Here is a 19,999-nt window from a genome sequence, read left to right as displayed (position 1 = left end):
CAAGGAGATTTATGTATTCAGGTTGGACCGAAATGTGAAATGAGAAGTGGCAACACATACCTGGAAACTGGAGGGCTGCAGAAGTAATCAGAATTTTAGAGCTTCAAGAAAAGACGAAGCCAAGGAGGACAGAATTAAGGTGCTTTAAGGACTTTCTTAATTAGTCTCAGGACTAATTAAGGACTTTCTTCTAGTGCTTAATTATTTGAAAATTATGAAGGCTGTATGTTTCCTTCTTACAAAAGTAAAAGTTATCTTCCATCTAGTTAGCCCCTTGCCCCTCAGTATCTTCCTCACTCCATCAGGTAAAAAGTGGCAGATTGATGCATTTGACAGTGGTGGAATTTCCATCCCCAAGTGACCAGTTGGCAAAGAGTGAGAAGGGATTTTAGCCACCCTCCATTCAATCTTTGACATTTGTAATGAGCATATTTTCAAAATGGAGGTCTGCCTGTAAATATTGAAGTTTTCATCCATTCATAACTCTCAGGTTAGTTGCTATAGTGATGATGGTACCATTTTATTTTGCCTTTGTTAAAAAAGAGATGATAAGACTGACAGAATGTACTCTGTGTTCATAAGACACCAAATTATAAACAAGACCTAAGACCATGCCAGGCAAAGGTTAAGTCACACACTCCTACACTTAAAAAAATAAACTATATTCTAACTGCCAAAAGGGTTTTCTTTTTCTCTAGCATCTAAACAAACACTGGCCTCAAGATAAGCAATATTGAAACAATTGCATCTTACTGACTGCAAGACACTAATTAATTAATCCTCCACCCCATCCCTGTTCCACAAGCCATAACTACAGCTTTGACTGGACAAGAGACTGATTTTAACAACTTTCTCCTGATAAGAGACCACTGACCATAGACTGGTTCTCGCCAGTTTACAGAGGCTGTGACACTGAGTGCCTTCATGTCTTCTGTTTCACCTTTTGACATATAGGGCCTAATTATAATACATTTAATTGTTAAGTCTCCACCTCAAAGTGAACATGAGACATACGCAACTTGTATGTTTGCTTACTATTCATGTTTGCTTACTAAAAATGCATGTTGCGTATGTCCCATGTTCACTTTGATGTGGAAACTTAACCCACCTGCTTCAGAAATATGCATAGTTCATGTACCCCTTGCTTCAGAAATATTCATAGTTCCTCCTATAACCTGTTGAATATGTATACTTGGCCAACTCATTCAGCATAAATTCCTGTTCCAACCTTTCCTCCCTCAAAGTGCTTGCTTTTTGTCTCTGCCAGAGGCTACACTTCCCAGCCTGTCAAGATGTCTAGCCTGCAGCTGTAACCCTTTATAAGAAATGAAGTTATCCTTTCCAAATTTATGAACCTCAGGATTGTCTGTCACATGTTGCTACTGCAATAGTCTCCTAACTGCTCTCCCTATTGTCACTGTTGCTAACTCCAAATTCATTGTTTCATTGCAGCCAGAATGATCTTTGAAAAACACAGATCATACCAATTCATTTGCCACTCCATTCCTGGGCTTAAACTCCTCTAATAACCTCCTATCACACTCAATATTAAATATCTGAATTCCTTATCTCAGTAAACAAAGCATCACATAATCTGGCCCTTGCCTATTTCTCTTACATCATCTTACCTGCAAAGCTCCAGCCACACAGTTTTTTTTTTTCTTTTTTGAATATGCTAAGCTAATGTCTATGGACCTTTGCAGTAACTCCAAATGTTTCCCCTTAGAGCTCTTGGAATGACTGGGTCTTTTTTGTTAGTCACTGAGTCTGTCATTCTTTATCATCACAATATTTTAAATTTCTACAAGCCACCTTTCCAATATGGACATTTTTTTCCTTGCTTATGTATTTATTTCTTATTGTCTGTTTTCACTCTTCAGCCAGACTGTCAGCTTCATGAAAGCAAGGGTTTGTTATCTTGTTCTGTGCACTAACCTCCACTTCTGGAACAGTGCCTAGCAAATAATAGGCACTCAATGAATCTTTGTTAAAGTAACTAATTTTTATCTTCAAAGAGCTGACATATCTGGTTGTATATCAAATATAATAAATGAAAAGTTAAATACATATGGCAACAAACAGAAGAGATGTATATGTAAGTACTACATGAAGCATTGATTTTGTTAAAAATGAAAAGGTAGTAGGTTCTAAAAGCCAGTTTTGACTAAGGGAGGGCGGAAGTCACGGAGGTGGGGGGAAGAGAGAGGAGGGAGAGCAGAACTAGTAGACAGAGGATTTGTGCACAAACTTGAGTGCTTGCACAAGTTTTGCAAAGGAGACCTAGCTTGCCCAAAGCTGAAATTCTCCAGAACTGGAGCTTGCAGGGAAATGACAGTGGGTTGAAATATTTTGAGGTACAACTTACTACTCCCAAAAAGGCCTGCTATCCCCTCCCACTCCCCACTCTGGCCTTTCCTTGGCTTGGCTTTTTTTTAGAGAGAAAAAAAAAAAAAAAACTAAGCAGGTTTCTTTAGAAGAAAAAGAGGAAGTTCATAAAGAGTGTTTGTGGTAGTAGGGGGTGGGGTGGAGTGAGGAGTGAGGAGGCCGTCACCTCCCATGGAATCCTTAGTCTTGGGTTTGTAAACCACGCATGGGGGCTGTTTTAGCACAGCTGCTAAAATAGGCCAGGCCTGCAGGATATACGGGTATGTTTAGTTTCTACATAACTTTTGTTTTTCTAAACTCCTTCTTCCCTTTCCCAAATCTGGCAAGCGTTAGTCATCTTCAACTCGGCAGGAACCCACAAGTGTGCGTGTGTGGCTCAGAGGCTTCAGCTGGGGCCCCGCCCTCGTCCCCGGGCGCACACTGACACACGCAGCATAGACCTGGCCCGAGCGCGCTCCTGGCCTCGGCGTGGCTTCTCTCCAGCCGGGAGTCCCAGGGACAGCTAGCCTCCTCCCCTAAAGGGGACGGCCTGTCAGCGCGGTGCCAGAGTCCAGCACCGGGAGGAAAGTTTCGGAGTGCGGAGGGAGTTGGGGCCGCCGGAGGAAGGGAGCCGGAGGAGAAGGGTCTCCACTCCTAGTTTGTTCTGCCGTCGCCGCGTCCCAGGGACCCCTTGTCCCGAAGCGCACGGCAGCGGGGGGACTTCAACCCTCCAGGCGGGGTGGGTTCCAGGTCCGGGTCCGAGGCGGGCGCTGTAGGCTCGGCCCCAGGCCGGAGAGGAACTCCTTTGGCGAGCTGTCGCCGTGGGCCCGCATTGTCTGCAGGAACTCTCCGGAATCGGGAGGGGGAGGACTGGATCGCGCTTCCACTGGGATTCGTCAAGAGTTCCGGCGGCAGCTGCGGCGGTGGCGGAGACTCCCTTTGTCCTCTCAGGACCTCCCTCTCTCCCTCCCTCTGTCAGCTGGTGGGTCCCGCTGCCGCAGGCGCCGGCGCCTCAGCTGCTCGCCGCCCCCCACCCCAGAGTGCGTGCCGGGTGACTCCCGCCACCTTTGCGACCCTCCCGAGCTTAGGGGACTGCGAGCGGGAGGGAGTCGCAGGCCCCCGGCCGCAGGATGGTGGCGGAGCGGTCCCCGGCCCGCAGCCCCGGGAGCTGGCTGTTCCCCGGGCTGTGGCTGTTGGTGCTCAGCGGTCCCGGGGGGCTGCTGCGCGCCCAGGAGCAGCCCTCCTGCAGAAGAGCCTTTGATCTCTACTTCGTCCTAGACAAGTGAGTGTGCGAGGGAGGTCCAGGGTCTCCTGGTGAGGGCGGCACTGGATCAGCTGGGGCTGAGGCTGAGATGCGTGTGCGCACCCCGGGGAGTGGTGTTGGAAACCCGCGGAGGGGTGCCCTGTTGCTGTCTTCTTCCAAAGGGCAAGCGCGTTCGGATCTGTGTGGGCGGAGATCAGCGGGGTTGGGGGTAGTGATTGGAGCCCCGGGCTACCTGGCTCTTTGGGGAGTTGGGGTATTCACTGTTTGCCAGTCTTTGGGCCTCTTGGGAAATGGGAGTGTGGCCTCTTGCGGGCCACGCTCCATCGGCCACTGAGTCCTTACCCACCTCCTCGACCCTGCTCGTACGTAGGCTAAAGTTTGCCTGGTTTTATCCTAATCATAGAGCTTTCATTGGAGCCAGGAAAAGCCTAGGGTTAACATGCCCAGAGTGGTTTGCATTTCCTGCGAAGAAAGGCTTTTGTGTTTACTCTGAAGAGCCGGGTTCCACTCTAAACAATTAGCAGGCAGGTGTTTACCCACCCCAGAAAATGGGCTGATTTCTTCTTCTTCTTCTTCTTTTTTTTTTTTTTTTTTTTTTTGACGGAGTCTTGCTCTGGGGCTGACTTCTTTAACTCGGTACCACTAAAGTTTCAGCTACAGATACCCTTACTTAGCTTGAAAAAGAGGCCAGGTGCCCCCATGTTCGTGGCACTGAAGAAGGAACCATTTCAAAATGTTTACTTTTCAGTTCCGTGTTTTGTTTCTCTGATCAGTTCAATTTCATCTTTCAGGTCTGGGAGTGTGGCAAATAACTGGATTGAAATTTATAATTTCGTCCAGCAACTTGCGGAGAGATTTGTGAGGTATCTTTCTTACTTTACTTTTCTAGGCAGTGGAGAAGTAGAGCAAAGTGTAGAATTTCCCTTTTCTGAAAACTTTTATAGGAAAAACTTTTCCTGAAATGTTACTTTTAAGTGCCTCAGGGTAGTTATTGCACACATGCTGTTATTAGCACAAGCCCTTCAGTCCTTGAGGGCTTATTTCATCTGGATCCCAGAAACTTGGCTCAGACTCTGGGGAAGCATCTTCAAATACTATTCCAAATGTCTTTTTCTTTCCAAATTTTCATCTGTTTTGAATTTCAGTTATGCTTTCTCATAATTTATCACATTAAAAAATAAATTTTATGTGAATAGTATCCATAATATATTTTTATTTCCACACATTTCTTAGCATTATAGAGGTCCTCATTAAAACAAACAAAAAGTGTTGGAAAACTTCAAATGAACATGTGTTAATAACCCACTACCAGAAAAGGCACTTGTGTGTGTGTTTAAAGCAACGACTTGTGTTTACACAATGTGTGGGTGTGTGGTTGGTTTAAAATTTAACTGTTCTATATATGCAATAAGCATCACCAGGAAAGACTGGTTTCCTCTCCTATAAAAAGCATTACTGGTATGAAATCCAGCTTACTCTCTTATTTAGAGGTAACTAGGAATTAGTGGCATCTCCTATTTAAAAATAACCTCAGGACACTAGGCTTTTGAGGCTTTTTTTTTCCTTCTTTTTTTTTTTTTTTTTTTAAGAAAAAATGCAATGAGCAAACACAAGTTTATCAAGATAATGGAAAGGACATGAATAGGAACTGTATCATTAAATATTGCTTCTTTCAGTCTTGTTAGCCCAAATGTTTTCTGTAAAACAGGCTTGGATGATCAAAACATTTTGAAAGTCATGTTGCAAGTAACTTCAAACAATCTGTAGAGGCCTAGGCAATCCTTGCTTTCAGTTATTGGCAGCAGTAAAGTTATCCCTATAAAAATGTATGCCTGTCCATGTTCAATCATCAGTCCCTTGCTTAAGAAGCCAAGTTTAACACTCATTTCTGGACAGGGTCTGAGGTAAAACTGTCTAGGAAAGAAAAACAAACAAGATCCTATGTCCTTAAATGTCAGAGGCAGAACAAACAGTTGTTTATAAATTTTCTAATTTAATCCTTCAATGTGAAAAGGGTGTCATGTAGATTTTGATCAAAAGCAATGAATCACATCACTACAACATTTTAAAGAAGCAAGCTCTTTTCTTAACTCATTGATCTGGTTTTTAAGTTGGAATTCTATAATACACAGTTGTCTGGCTCAAGTCTAGTTGCTCAATTACTAGCAATACATTGAAGGAAGTGAATAAGGGGTGACTAACGAGTAGACTGACTTTTAAAATATGTAGAAGCCTTTGAGAGGATTCTGATTTTCAATTTATAGATTCTAGTTTCATATCTTCAGTTTTGAATCTTAGTAATAGTTGCAGAGAGTGTCCGAGAAGCAAGAACCATTCTGTGAGAGACGTGCCTAAAACTTGAAAGATATAGCTGACTGGGGCACTTGTTGCCAATGGAAAATAGGATGTTTGAGACTTAGAAAATAAAAAATGCCTAAGCAGAAAGAGATTTATCATTTCTTTCACATTCTCCATGACTCTTTAAGTAGTCTTACTTCAGGATGACTTTTTTATAGACTCATATCATAGTTGTGGTCATTAACTCAAACTGGGTACTCTCCACCCATAAGTGTTGATAACCATAATCACTTTGAAGGGCCTGGCCACCTTTAAAGGAAATGTTGTAGAACACCAAGGGAAGAGGAATTTTCTATGAAAGAATTTTACATCAGCTTAGAATTTATCTTTCCATTTAGTCTCTTTCTAAATGCAAGTCCTTATGGGTCATGGAGGGGTATGTGAGTGCTGGGAAGCATTGACTAAATCCAAAATGACTTATGCAACAATGTTAAGCAGAGTTCGTCTATTTACTTAGGGAATGTCATTTAAAAGAAGCCTGGACCATTCAGTGAGACCAATTTTAAATGAAACTCCCTAACTATACATCTGTATCGTATCAATATTTCTTTTTAAAAATGTTTTAACTGCCTCTTTTCTTATTTTGCAGCCCTGAAATGAGATTATCTTTCATTGTATTTTCTTCTCAAGCAACTATTATTTTGCCATTAACTGGAGACAGGTTAGTGCATTATCGTTTCACTGCAAGCTTTTAGTAGAGATGAATTTTAAAGGCATGATTGATATTTCCAAGTGGTGATTCAGGCCTCTCAGTGGAATCAAGCAGATGCACAGACAATTCAGTTCTCTAATAGAAGGGAAAGGAGGTATGAGTAATATAAAAGAGCAGTTAATCTGAAAATCAATATCATTTATAGTGGCTGTGGAATGTGTGGTGAAATCTAGATCCCTGTCTTAGTTGTATATTCACTACTTCCTACTTTCCCCGGCCTCTCTGTTACTGTAAGTAGTTCTACATTTTTCTTGTTTAGATGTAATATATTAATCAACCAGGAATTTGAAGAACATTGAGGGGGAGAAAGATATGGATCCTTTTGGATAATTTCCTAGATTCGGTAGACATCCTGGATTTCTGGTCTTTCTCTGAGGTCCATTGATGCTGAATATATTCACCTTTATAGAGGAACTTAGTATATATCAATATATCTCTATATCTGTCTACCTATCTATCTAATCTCCTTGGTGCTTTTTAAAAGGTGTCTTTTTCCAGACCAATGTCACAGTATTTCATATGACCATTTCTATGTCATTCAAACTGTATCAATGACAAGTTAGAAACAGTCATTGACATATTTTATGTTATTTTTATTTTTTGAGACAGTCTTTCTCTGTTGCCCAGGCTGGAGTGCAGTGGTGATATCTTGGCTCACTGCAGCCCCCACTTCCCAGGTTCAAGCAATTCTCATGCTTCAGCTTCCCGAGTAGCTGGGATTATAGGCACATGCCACCACACCCAGCCAATTTTTGTATTTTTTTAGTAGAGACGGGGGTTTCACCACATTGGCCAGGTTGATCTTGAACTCCTGACCTCAAGAGATCTGTCTGCCTTGACCTCCCAAAGTGCTGGGATTATAGGTGTGAGACACCACACCTCACCTCACTGACATATTTTAAAGAATGGGATCCATAGTAGGAGGGAGCTTTTATTCTTCATTTTTATGTCTACTTTATTTAACAGAGTATGTAAGGTAGTTTTTGGTCAATAAATTCTTGTTGAATGAATGAATGAGTGGTTTCCTGTTATTTTGAAATAAAATTTTTCTGAACTGTGGTTTTAGCAAGGGAAGCTGGTGTACTTTGTTTTGCATGATATGTGAATTTCTGAAAAGTTAACTATAAAAACAGTTTTTTGTAAATTAAGTTTTCCCTTGAAAAGGTCAAGAAATCATAATATCTGAAGGAACTGGGGGAGAGATTTAGAAAATTATCCATATAAGATTTTAATCTTTGTGCTTTTAGTTTTCCTTTTCCTAGAGAGGAAAATCTCTCTGCAGATGCTGAGTGCAGCCTAGGATCTTGTCTTCCCATTGATACTTCTAATTTCTTTCTTTTTTTTTAAATTTTATTTTATTTTAATTTTAAGTTCTGGGATACGTGTGCAGGGCATGCAGGTTTGTTACATAGGTAAACGTGTGCCGTGGTAGTTTGCTGCATCTGTCAACCCATCATCACATACATTAGCTATCTATCCTGATGCTTTCTCCCCTGCACCCCTCACAGGCCCCAGTGTGCGTTGTTCCCCTCTCTGTGTTCATGTGTTCTCATTGTTCAGCTTCCAATTACAAGAACATGCAGTGTTTGGTTTTCTGTTCCTGTGTTAGTTTGCTGAGGATAATGGCCCTCCTTACTTTCTTGTGTGGATGTGAATCTCATCAGGAGCCAGAGCCATGGTAGTCCACAACCCGTGTACGGCAGCTTTCCATGCCCAGTGATTTAACAGTTCTCGCCTTTATGAAAATAAATTTTCTCCATTGCCCAGCTTAATTTCCAAAGAAACAGCTTTGTATCTAGCCAATCCAAAAAAAAAAAAAAAAAAGAACCATTTTAACATTTATGGCATTCCTATATATAGAAAAACACTTAGCATCATGCCAGGCTTGTAGAAACTCTCAGTCATTGATAGCTGCAAACATTGTGCCAGGTTCTTTGCTAGACATTTTGCATATGGTTCCTCAGCACTTTGAAGATGTAGTGTAGGTCACTGGGTGACCAGATTGGTATTGCTTAGATATGCATGGAAGGGGTTTAAATCTTTAACCCACGTTAGTGATTCTTCTTTCATCATTGGTTGAATCTAAGAGGGGAGACACTGAAACAGGTTACAGAAGAGGCCTTTCTTTTTTTTTTTTTTTTTTGAGACGGAGTCTCGTTCTGTCGCCCAGGCTGGAGTGCAATGGCATGATCTTGGCTCACTGCAAGCTCTGCCTCCCAAGTTCACACCATTTTCCTGCCTCAGCCTCCCGAGTAGCTGGGACTACAGGAGCCCGCCACCACGCCCGGCTAATTTTTTGTATTTTTTAGTAGAGACGGGGTTTCACCGTGTTAGCCAGGATGATCTCGATCTCCTGATCTCCTGACCTCGTGATCCGTCCACCTCAGCCTCCCAAAGTGCTGGGATTACAGGCATAAGCCACTGCGCCCGACTAGAAGAGGCCTTTCTTTCAAGAGGCAGCATAATGTTGCAGCTAAGAGTCACTAGACCAAATCTACCTGCATGTAAATCCTGGCTTTCCAATTTACTAGCCAAATGGTCAAGGACAAGTTGCTTAACCTCTTTATGCTTCTTCTTTTTTCATCTATATAATGACGGCAATGATGATGATGATGATAGTAATACCTACCCCATAAAATTGTTACATGAATGAAAGTTGATGAATGTGAAGTATTTAGAACAGAGTCTGGTATATAAGTTTTCAACAGATAAAGGCTTTATCACTATTATTATCATCTGGAGCTAGGCAGTATATAGTATTTTAATGATCAGAGAAGAATCATGCTTACATAAAGAAAATATTGCCCTTCTTAAAAGGGTTTATAATATTCCAAGAGGAATTTTAATAACACTACTTGTAACTTGTTTTATACATAGTTGGTTCCTCTGTCTCTTCCTAAATATAAACACTTTAAGTTTTAATAAATTTCACTATTTATGGCATTTTTAATTAGTTTGGGGTGGCAGAAAATAACAGTGAGAATGCCTAGGCTAGAGTTCCAGTTTTGCCACTGACTGATTTGGAAACTTGGGGCAAATTGTATAACAGTGTATCAGTTTTTATGTCCATAAGGTGCAGGACGTAAAATCTTATGTCCATAAGGTGCAGGACGTAAAATCTTCCATATTTTCTTAGAGTTATTGTGAAGATCAAAGTAAGATAATGCATGTAAAGTTACTTTGTAAAGCATAGAACAACCTCCAATAAAGGACATTATTTTCTTCTTCTATATTGCTATTTTACTAATTTTATTTAATTAAATCAGTAACTTCTCAAGTTTCTATGGTCCTCTATATTTGGATATAGGGTCACTTTTCCTCCATTACACACTTTTAAGTGTGAAGAAACAATTTGCATGTTATATGCAGATCAGTAAACAAATGATTCCACAACTATTGTGAATCTTTGTTTCAAAGCCTAGAAATTGGAATTCTGCATATAAACTATTAAAATCTTGATGTTATGTATTACAATCACAAATAGATCAGAGTGTGTGAGGAAAGCAAAGGTTAAGCAAAGAAAACCAAAGGTTAAGCCCTGCAGCTTTCACAATTTTGTTTCTAGCACTCATAATTCTTCACAATCTTGGTAAATAAGTAGCTCTTTCATGTTTCTCAGAGTGTTGCTAAAGATTCTTAGTAGAGATGAGGCAAGATTAGAAGGTAGTAAATACTTACCGTAGGGCTGTGTCTTCTGTTATGCTTTCAGCATGGCATCCGGTACTATGTAAATGCATGAATAAAGTAATAAACATGCCAAGAAATGATGTTATGCATTTTATATACTCGTAACTTAAAAACCTTATTCTTTTAAATACTTTAATTTGAAACACTGCCTTCTTTTCTCTTGCTCTCATGATTTTTACCCTCCATATGTCTGTTAGTCCATTCATCCACCTACCCACCCACCTACTTAAAGACTTGCTTATCTTATATTCAATGCATTGAGTACTGTGGAACCTGCGGTAACACAAAGATAAGTAATCTAGTGTGTGTGTGAGTAGAGGTATACACAGGCACATAAATAGCCCAGGGATGTATTATAGGGTTAGGTAAGAGAAAAATGCCAACTGTTGATTCAGTATGGAAATACCCAGCCTTTCAATAGTAGAGAATTTGGAATCAAGACTAATTAAAAAGTATTTTTAGTTATTATTTTGCATAATTGGGGATAGTGAATTAAGCTCAGTTCTGTTAAATATTATGCTAATACTGTAACAGATTTAGTTGAAAACATTTATTGAACAATTATTATGCACCAGGCAGTGTGCAAAATACTTTCCATGCATTGCTTCACTTAATCCTCATATGAACTCCCTGTAATACTGTTATTACCTCGACTTTACAAATGGAGAAATCAAAACTGACAATGATAAAGTGGCTTGTCCAAGCACACACAGTTAACAAGTTGCAAGCAGTATATTGGCTATAATAATCTTTTAAAGTTAAAGCAGATATTCCACTCTCATGCTTAAAAGAATTTCATCACTTAGACTGGAAAGCCAGTGTTTCCCAAAGGCCTAAACGCCCCATCCTAATGCCCCAGCCAGTCCTCTCCTGCAACATCGTGTGGCACAGTCTAGCTCAAGTGGTCCTCTTTCCATTCCCTGAACAGACCGAGCTTGTTTCCACATTAGGACCTTTGCTCTTTCTTTGCACGGATCTGCCCCTAGCTGGCTTGTTCTCATCATTTAGGTTTCATCTCACATGCCACCTTTTCTGAGAAGCCTTGCCTGGCCACCAGGTCTAAAGGAACCCCACCTCTCCTCCCCAGTAATCTCTTACAATACTATATTTGGTTATCACATTTTCAAGTTGTTCTGTTGGTTAATTTATTTTTATCTTGATGACTCTAATGTAAACATGAAAGCAGGAGTCCTCATTTGTCTTGCTCCCCCACGTATCCCAACACCTAGAACAGAGCCTGATGCTCAGTAGATGCTCAATAAATATTTGTTGAATGAGTGATTGAGCTGATATGACTTCAGAACCTTAGTTATTAGCTGTCATCGTAGATTGTCTTTTTTGTGATTATACCACGTAATAAATAATCTTATATTTGCTATTTTTCTTATTCCTACTCTTACAAATCAGTTATAAATATTTACAACTCCCTTTCATTACACTTGGCCCCAAGCTGAAAATGTCTTATAATTGTTTGACCTGAGCACAATAATCAATTACTTGGGGAAAAAAATCTTCTGTAGGCAAACTTGTAGGAAATTATAGAAAAGTCACTTAATTAATTTTGGACAATATACCCATTTCTATTATTTGAAAATTTTTTTTTCTAATTTCTTAAAAGCTGAATTAAAAATTTACTTGTGGAAAAATTGTTCTTTATATACAGTAAGTAACTTATTAATTGGTACATTCATTTTAGAGGAAGCTTGGTAGTATCTATAAAAGTATAGAAGATTCCTTTCAGTAAGTCTACTTTTTGGGACTATGTCCTACTGAAATACTAGCATTAGCATGGAAAGGTAGGTCTAAATACAAAATTGGATACTGCAACATTGTACATAATGGTGAAAAACTGTATTCAATCTAAATGCTTATCAATTGATGATACTATAATTAAATTAGAACATATACATAGGATGGAATACTATGCAGCTATTAAGAAATAGGAAAGTCTGTACATATTTACAAGAGAATATATAAGAGATATACTAAGTGTAAAAGCAAGTAGCAGACACTCTTAGTATGATTTTATTTTTATAAAATAAAAAGAAAACAAAATCCCTAACTGTTTATATGGTGAGGGGGTTGTATGTGATTGAAAATGCAAGAAAAGAAGTCTAGAGAACATACAACAAATTGTTAACAATGACACTGTCTTAGGCATGATATTGAATGTGGGAAAAACCTTCACAATTTTAATTTATATATATATATGTGGTTTGATTTTATTTCAACAAGAATGTATTATTTATAAAAAAAGAATGCTGAAATTAATGTTACTATCTTGGAATCAAAATGGAATTCAGAGGTTGGAAACAGGAAGCATTCAGGAATAGAGCATGTTCAACCATTACTATGGAGTGTCCTGAGGTTTTCTGTTAATGAAAAGACCAGGATTGGACCTTGGGTGGAATAGGCATAGGAGCTACATACTAGCTGTGTGACTTCTGACAAATTACTTAACCTCTTGCTACCCAATTCCTGGGCCAGTTAATAAGAGTGAATTATTCCTACCATACAGCAATCTTGAGAAAAGTGTAATGCATGAGAAGGACTAACTAAGGTTCTACACATAAAAAGAACACAATGGGTATTTATAACTTTATCAATTCACTTTTATTTCTTTGCTTCTATTGCCTACCTGCAACTAACTACCTTTTAATTTTTTCTCATTTATAGTTTTTCATTTTTTTTCATTTTTCTTTTCTTGTTGTTGCTTTGATGATTGGAGAGGAAGGAGGCCAAGGCTAACATGGGGTTTGGCAGTTATCAGTGGACACCATCCTTATTTTCATCATGATGTACCAGGATTCGAGCAGATGTTTAAAGAAATCAAAGGACTATGCTCAAAGTGACACAGCTAAGCAGCTAGAGCCAGGGTTCACACCCAGGCCTGATGCTGTGCATGAGCACTTCACCACCACACTGTATTCACACTCTCTGGGTTCCCTTCTCCAGTTTTCAATCAGTCAGAATTAATCACAACTCAAAAACATCGTCGTTCCCTAAATTTATTCTATTCTTAAAAACCAGTGAGGGGATGAAAAGATGAGACAATAGTTGGGTTAGCTAAAAAAATTCCATTAGGGAAGTATTTACTCTTGTTTTGAAAAGTCTGTTTTGGCCACACATTGTGCTAAACCTGAGGGGTCCAGGCAGGGCAGCAACTCAGATTCTCGTGATGGACATGTTAGCGGTCACTTTCATTGAAGTCCCACATCTGTTTTATGAGCATATTCTAGAAAATTAAGTACATTGTTACTCATGCCTGGGAGACAGACCTGGCACATGGAAGTGGTAAAATGCAGGGGTCGATTTTTCATGATTTAGTAAGGCAGTGAGTGGGAAAATAGAGTAAAAATATGCAAAACGCAACAGGCCTGAACTTCAGGTGTGAATTGAGTACCACACTCTGGTAGGTGCAGGCCAAATTGGAGAACATTTTTGACAAAATTCAGATTGTACAGGGTATTTTTTGAGCAGATATTTCTGGATCTATGACTGCTACCTTGGATTCGCTGGTCTGGACTCTGGACCACAGAAACCTTGGCCTATGTTGGCATTAGAATGACATGTTAAATAAACAATAAGCATATTTTTACATAAACTATAGTAAGATACAGCTAAAACCCATTAGTTCCCAAGATTATAGAATGTATTAGCAATGTGTGTCTTTAGAAAAAATCTTCCACTCATCTGAAACCTTTAAACAATTTTTATTTTTTATTTTTTTATTGCATAATGGATACTTCTCTTTATTAAATATTTGTTTTTTCTTAATGTAGACAATGAGAATTTTTTAATCATTGTTGATGGCCTTAACAAAAATGGTAAAAAATATAATAAGGCATTCTGATTCATGCAGTCATTATGTAAACAATTTTTAAATTGAGGAACTTGGTGAGAACAAATTACTTGTTAGAGGTTCATCCATTAAGCAGTATGAAGGGCAGTAACACAGTTAAATAGAGCAGGTATATGTGAATGAACATATTTCTCTTCATACAGTTTTTTTTCTATTTTTCTCACTCAGGTTAATTTCGTGGTTTATTAATGGAAGGAGACAATAAAAGTATCAAAGTTTACTGAGCAGTTACTATGTATTAAATATTTTACTAAATTCTTCATATGCAATAGCTCAGGTAAAGTACAATTCTAAGTGAATTATAAATCATTAGTAATTTTGTATAGTCACAAATAACATTTTGACAACATTTTCGTTTCATATTCTACTCAATCTATTAAATTTTACCCTAAAAGAAACATTTCAGGATGCTGTGTAATTGGCTAATTATCATAAAATCCTTATGTATTGCTACATTTTCTTTTGGAATTACTGTTTATTTCAAGCACATTAAGTCTCTGTCTAATAATCTATTGAGAGTAAAGAAAAGAATTTACTTATGATATAAATACCTATAGTAGTCCTGCAATTATATAAATTGGCATTTGACAACATGAGTGTGTGAGGCTTTTTGTTTTAGTGGTAGATTATTTGTTTGGTGGCTTCCAATGAAGCATAGAATACACACACACACACACACAGACGCACACACACACTTTTTACTTTTTAAAATCTGGGGCTAGGCCTACGATTTATTTACTTCAATCAATAGAATGCAGCAGACATGAACATGAAACTGCCAGTTTCAGTTCCAGGCCTAAGATTTATTAAGGCATGGTAGTTTCCTCTATCGTTTTCTTGGAAACCATCTGCCATATGAAAACTTTGACTACTCTGCGACCACCATGCTAGGAAGAAGCCCAACCTAGCCATGTGGAGGAGAATGGAGACTCTGGTTAACAGTCCTAGCTGAACTCCTAGGCAATAGCCAGTATCAGCGCTGGCACCGACTTGCTAACCATGTGAAGGCATTCCGCTTCTAGCCATTCCAGTGGCTCAATTGGCAGCACGTGAAGCATGAGAACTGCTCATTCAGTGCACAGTGCCATGAGAAACAATCAATTTTGCTGATACCACTAATTTTGGGGTACACTAGACTCCCCTTATCTGAAGGAGATCTGTTCCAAGAACCCCAGTTGATGCCTGAAACAACAGGTAGTGCCAAACCCTATATATACTATTTTTTTTCCTATACATACATACCTACGATAAAACTTAATTTATAATTTAGGCACAGTAAGAGATTAACAACCATAACTAATAACAAAATAGGACATTTATAACAATATACTGTAATGAATCCTTACAGTGGCCCCATGGGGGAGATATTTATATTCCTATTTTATAAATGAAGAAACAAGGTTGAGCTTGGAACTAATCTCTATTCTGTCTATAAGCTCATGCACATCTTCATCCATACCATCCCAGAAACTATTTATGGTTTAAGAGATTATCCTATTTACCCAAAACTCTTATACAGAAGCAATGACTGGCAAAATAGGTAATTCAAAACGCATTCCAATAACACAAGAAAGTTTTAAAATTAGGTTAGATCAGAGGTTCTTAATCCTGGCAGCACATTAGAATACTCTGGGGAGTTTTCAAAGGCCAGTGATAACCCTGACCCATCACAAGCATGTGAATTAGAATCTCTTCAAATAGAGTCCAGAAGAGCTTTTGAAAATCCCCTCAAATGATTCCAGTGTACAGCCAGGGTGGAGAACCACAGTGCATATATAGAGCTTTATGTGAGTGACCCCTGGACTGAGTGCGAGGAATTCTCACATCACTGTGTAGAATCACGGTGTTCACATATAACAGATGCTCAACAGATGAGTGTAGATTCATTGACTGAAATCCTGAAAGAGCTTTGAAATCTGGAAAGTTAAGATGATGTGCATTGGAAAGTTCAAGTACTGTACAGACACGTCGTAGAAAGAAACAGTAGGAGATACTGAAAATAAAATTATGTCTTCATTGTTAGTTGGTCAATTCAGGATTCCCTGCAAACTATTTTACGACACCATGATTTCAGCCTATCTTTATTTTAGTTATAATGCCTTGCATACCTTCCACATCCAAAGTGTTTCAGAGAAAAGCTACTGATATGGCACAGTGCATGGCAGTTGTGGTGGCTATTTTCCCTTCCCTTCCTCACTCCTCTCCTCTCCTCCCCTCTCCTTCCCTTCCCTGCCCTTCTCAGCAAAGAAATTAGGGAGATACAAACAGAGCTGAAAGTGCTAATTTCATACATTAAAAAATTAGCCAAGCCCGGGCGTAGTGGCTGAAGTCTGTAATTCCAGCACTTTGGAAGGTCAAGATGAGAGGATTGCCTGAGGCCAGGAGTTCAAGACCAGCCTGAGCAGTATAGTGAGACCACATCTCTATAGAAAATTTAAAAGTAGCCTGGTATAATGGTATATGCCTGTAGTCTCAGCTACTTGGGAGACTGAGGTGGGAGGGTTGCTTGAGTCCAGGGGTTTGAAGTTGCAGTGAGCTATGATTGTGCCAGTGCACTCCAGCCTGGGTGACAGAGTGAAACTCTGTCTCCAATATATATGAAGCCTCTAAATGAAAGCGAGGAAAACACCATATATATATATATATGGTGTTTGTGTGCCTCCTCTTTCTCTTTCTCTTTTCCGCTCCAGTTGATAATGGAATTTGGTCCCCCAATTCTCAATTAAAGAAAACCAGGGCTTTAATATAACATTTTGTTTGTTCAATTCCTGTCTCTTTCAAAAAAGTATTTGAGGCTGCATAGAAATTAATAGTGTTGCAGAAAATTAATAAAATATAAAAAGAAGAGTGCTAAGATTTTGGAAAAGGGGATGAAACACTATGATAACCACAGGAACTTAACAGAATTTTGTGAATGAGTAAGAAATTTACTGTGGGCTTCCCCAGTAGTCAGGGCAAGAAATAAGTTTGCATGGTTGTCAAGTGCAGAAAAGAGGAAGTACATAGCAACTACTTAGGGGTGACAAAGAAACTTCTGCTTTGAAATGTTATAGGGGATGATGCGTGTCATGACAGCAGCATCCTTGACAACTGCTTCACAACAAATACAAAGTAGTTTCAATATTGCTTTTCCATGTAGTTGAAGACATAACTTGAAAGCCAAACTCAGTGAAGCTGATCTTCTAAGATGTTGAATTCGAGGAGTTGAACTTATCTTTATAACATAACCTTCTTTCTTCTTGTTCTTAAAATTTTAGTCATTTTCTCTTTCATTTAGAGGCTTTTTTTTTTTTAACATTACAGTGTGGATGAATGATTTCTGTTTTTAACCTACCACATTATTTTGTTTTTGCACTGTTAACTGTTTACCAATTGAAAAACTTAATATTTATTTTCAGTTGCTTGGGATTCTTCGAGGGTCTGAGATCTGTCTGCCCTGTCTTGTTTTGGCCTTCGTTTCCCCTAAAGTGACAACTTGTTGATTGATAAGAGGCTGACAGACTTCAGGTAGTTACCCTGAAGGGAGTACAAGGCCAGGACTCACATGTGTTTTTCTTGGCTGTGGAAAAGGAGCACTTTCCTCTTAGGATCATGCAGCTGCAAAAGTAATGATGGGATTAAGTGGAGCTTGGAATCTTATGGTGCAGGTATAGGTATGGATAGAAAAACCACAAAGTGCTCTCTCTCTTCCAGTGTAATAAGCTAGCAGATACCTGACTACAAAAAGAACCTTGAATTCACGTTTAGGAAGTTCCTTTAGCTTAAAGTCTTGTGCTGGTGTTGTCTGGGCCTTAGCAGCAATGGTGAGCTGATTTGAACTGAATGGAGAAGGCTGTCTTATGCAAAATCTGTTTGTGTAAACTTGCATTTCACTTGTTGGCAGCAAACATTAATGCTTGAGGACACACTGCCACTCATTTCTGAGAAGCACCAAATATTTGACTTTTATCTGCATTCAGACAGAATCAGTTTCAAGTTGTTTCTGTAGCTATCAAACATAGATATTTTAGATACAACAAGCTTATGAATTACATAACTTATGCTATCATCCTTGGAATTATAATTTTTTATGATATATTGAAAAATTTATTGACCACTTACTTTGCAAATGACATTATAATAAGTACAGAGCAGGGGAATACAGCATAAATAAAAGATATGGTAATAGCCTAATGTAAACTTTCAGCGTAGTTGAAAAGTGAATATTTAAATTAAATTAAATTAGTTAAATTGTTAGAAAGTTGAATGTTTTTAGGAGAGAACTTTTTTATCATGGTAAAACATGAATATGAGTATGACTAGAAAGCTTGGGGTGACCCAGAATAAGAGTGTAATGAACTTAAAGAAAGGTTCGGAATAGGTAGACTTTAAACCAAGTATTTAAAAAGACAATTAGCAAGAGTTAATAGAGATGAGTGAACTAGAAAAGAGAAGGATTAGGGTCATACCTTGAACATTGTCTTCTGTTACCTGGAAACTTTATGAGATGGAAAACTTGCCTGATAATATTTTTTACTGCGATATAAAAATACAATCAAGAAGTTAGTTTTAAAACGTGTATAAGGCTCTGGTGAATGGATTATTTATTTCAATTATTTGAAACACAATATTGCAGCATGACAAAATGTTTTGAAATTATTTTTGACATATTATAACCGCATGTGATATAAACGTATATACACATATACCTATGTAAATGTTGTGTATGGCCCCAGTAAGTTCCTTGATGTTATGATGATACTTCTTACAATTAATCTCCTTCATCTATCATCCTCAGTAGGAGTGAGTACTCTTCATGTGTTATTTAAAATTTTCTAATTCAGTTTATCATTTCAAGAATTTTACATTTAAAAAGGCACTTCTTATCACTTCTCAGCCTTTTGGCTAAGATCAAGTGTAGTATCCATTCTCACCAGTTTAAAAAGGCATTTTTTTTTTGCTTCTATTGAAAAAGTCTGAAAACAATATCTTAATATGTCTTCTGATCTTTTAAATTTATTATAAAACAAGTTTTGAATTTAATTTGGAAAATTTTGCCACATTATTTTACTTATCTTTTAAGATAATTGGTTTTATTTATTTTCGAGAGGTTTCAAATCTATATTTTAAAAACTCTAAAAATTGGGTCTTCCCTTAACTCATACACATAAAATAGCTCTTAATAATATTGTAGTCATACCCCATTTAGACAAATTCAGTTGGGATAGTGAATTAGTCATGACGAAAGAAATTATTCTATAGTTTTTAATTGCTGTCATTCATAGTGTCTCTTCCAAGGATTCATTACCTTCTAATTCATCCATCTATCCGTGCATTCATTCATCTATCTATCCATCCACCTGTTTTTTCATTCATTCATGAAATATGTATTAAGTACCTACTATGTTCAAGGGAATGTGCAAGGGAATGTCTGGATGGGTGAGAAGGTATCACAAAAGTGAATAAATCATGAGACTTATGACTCTGGGAGACAGTAAGAAAAAATGTTAATTTCTGTAAATAAGGGTGAAATAATGTGCTTTAGCAATTCGCAGATAACAAGGAAAATTTCCCACTTTTAGGGAGATGGAGTGAGTGTTTCAGAAATGCTTTGTCATTGAAGATGAGCTACTCAATTCTTGTATTTTTGTGGATGAGGGAAGGTATATTTTACTCCTTTTAGGAAAACAAGAGTGATAGAAGATATATGTTCTCAGCTCAGAAGGCCTAGAATATGCTGAGATTTTTCAAGACATTGTTAGCACATCAATGT

General features: G+C 38.3%; 1 protein-coding gene and 1 pseudogene across 1 annotated transcript in view; both read left to right on the top strand.

Moving 5' to 3' along the window:
• The first annotated feature begins 1,995 nt into the window (after positions 1 to 1,995).
• The window catches only part of ANTXR2 (ANTXR cell adhesion molecule 2), a 160,078-nt gene continuing 142,074 nt past the window's right edge, over positions 1,996 to 19,999 (top strand). Inside the window, exons 1-3 of the mRNA XM_054484525.2 lie at positions 1,996 to 3,646; positions 4,420 to 4,491; positions 6,576 to 6,647. Coding sequence (XP_054340500.1) covers positions 3,495 to 3,646; positions 4,420 to 4,491; positions 6,576 to 6,647 — 296 coding nt within the window. The 5' untranslated portion in view covers positions 1,996 to 3,494. The remainder of the gene's footprint in view (positions 3,647 to 4,419; positions 4,492 to 6,575; positions 6,648 to 19,999) is intronic.
• LOC129036019 (U2 spliceosomal RNA) lies at positions 19,112 to 19,238 on the top strand (annotated as a pseudogene).

Source organism: Pongo pygmaeus, chromosome 3 (genome assembly GCF_028885625.2).
Source record: "Pongo pygmaeus isolate AG05252 chromosome 3, NHGRI_mPonPyg2-v2.0_pri, whole genome shotgun sequence".
NCBI classification, from domain to species: Eukaryota; Metazoa; Chordata; class Mammalia; order Primates; family Hominidae; genus Pongo; species Pongo pygmaeus.
The sequence above is the reverse complement of the archived record's forward strand: the minus strand, read 5'-3'. Positions and strand labels throughout refer to the sequence as shown.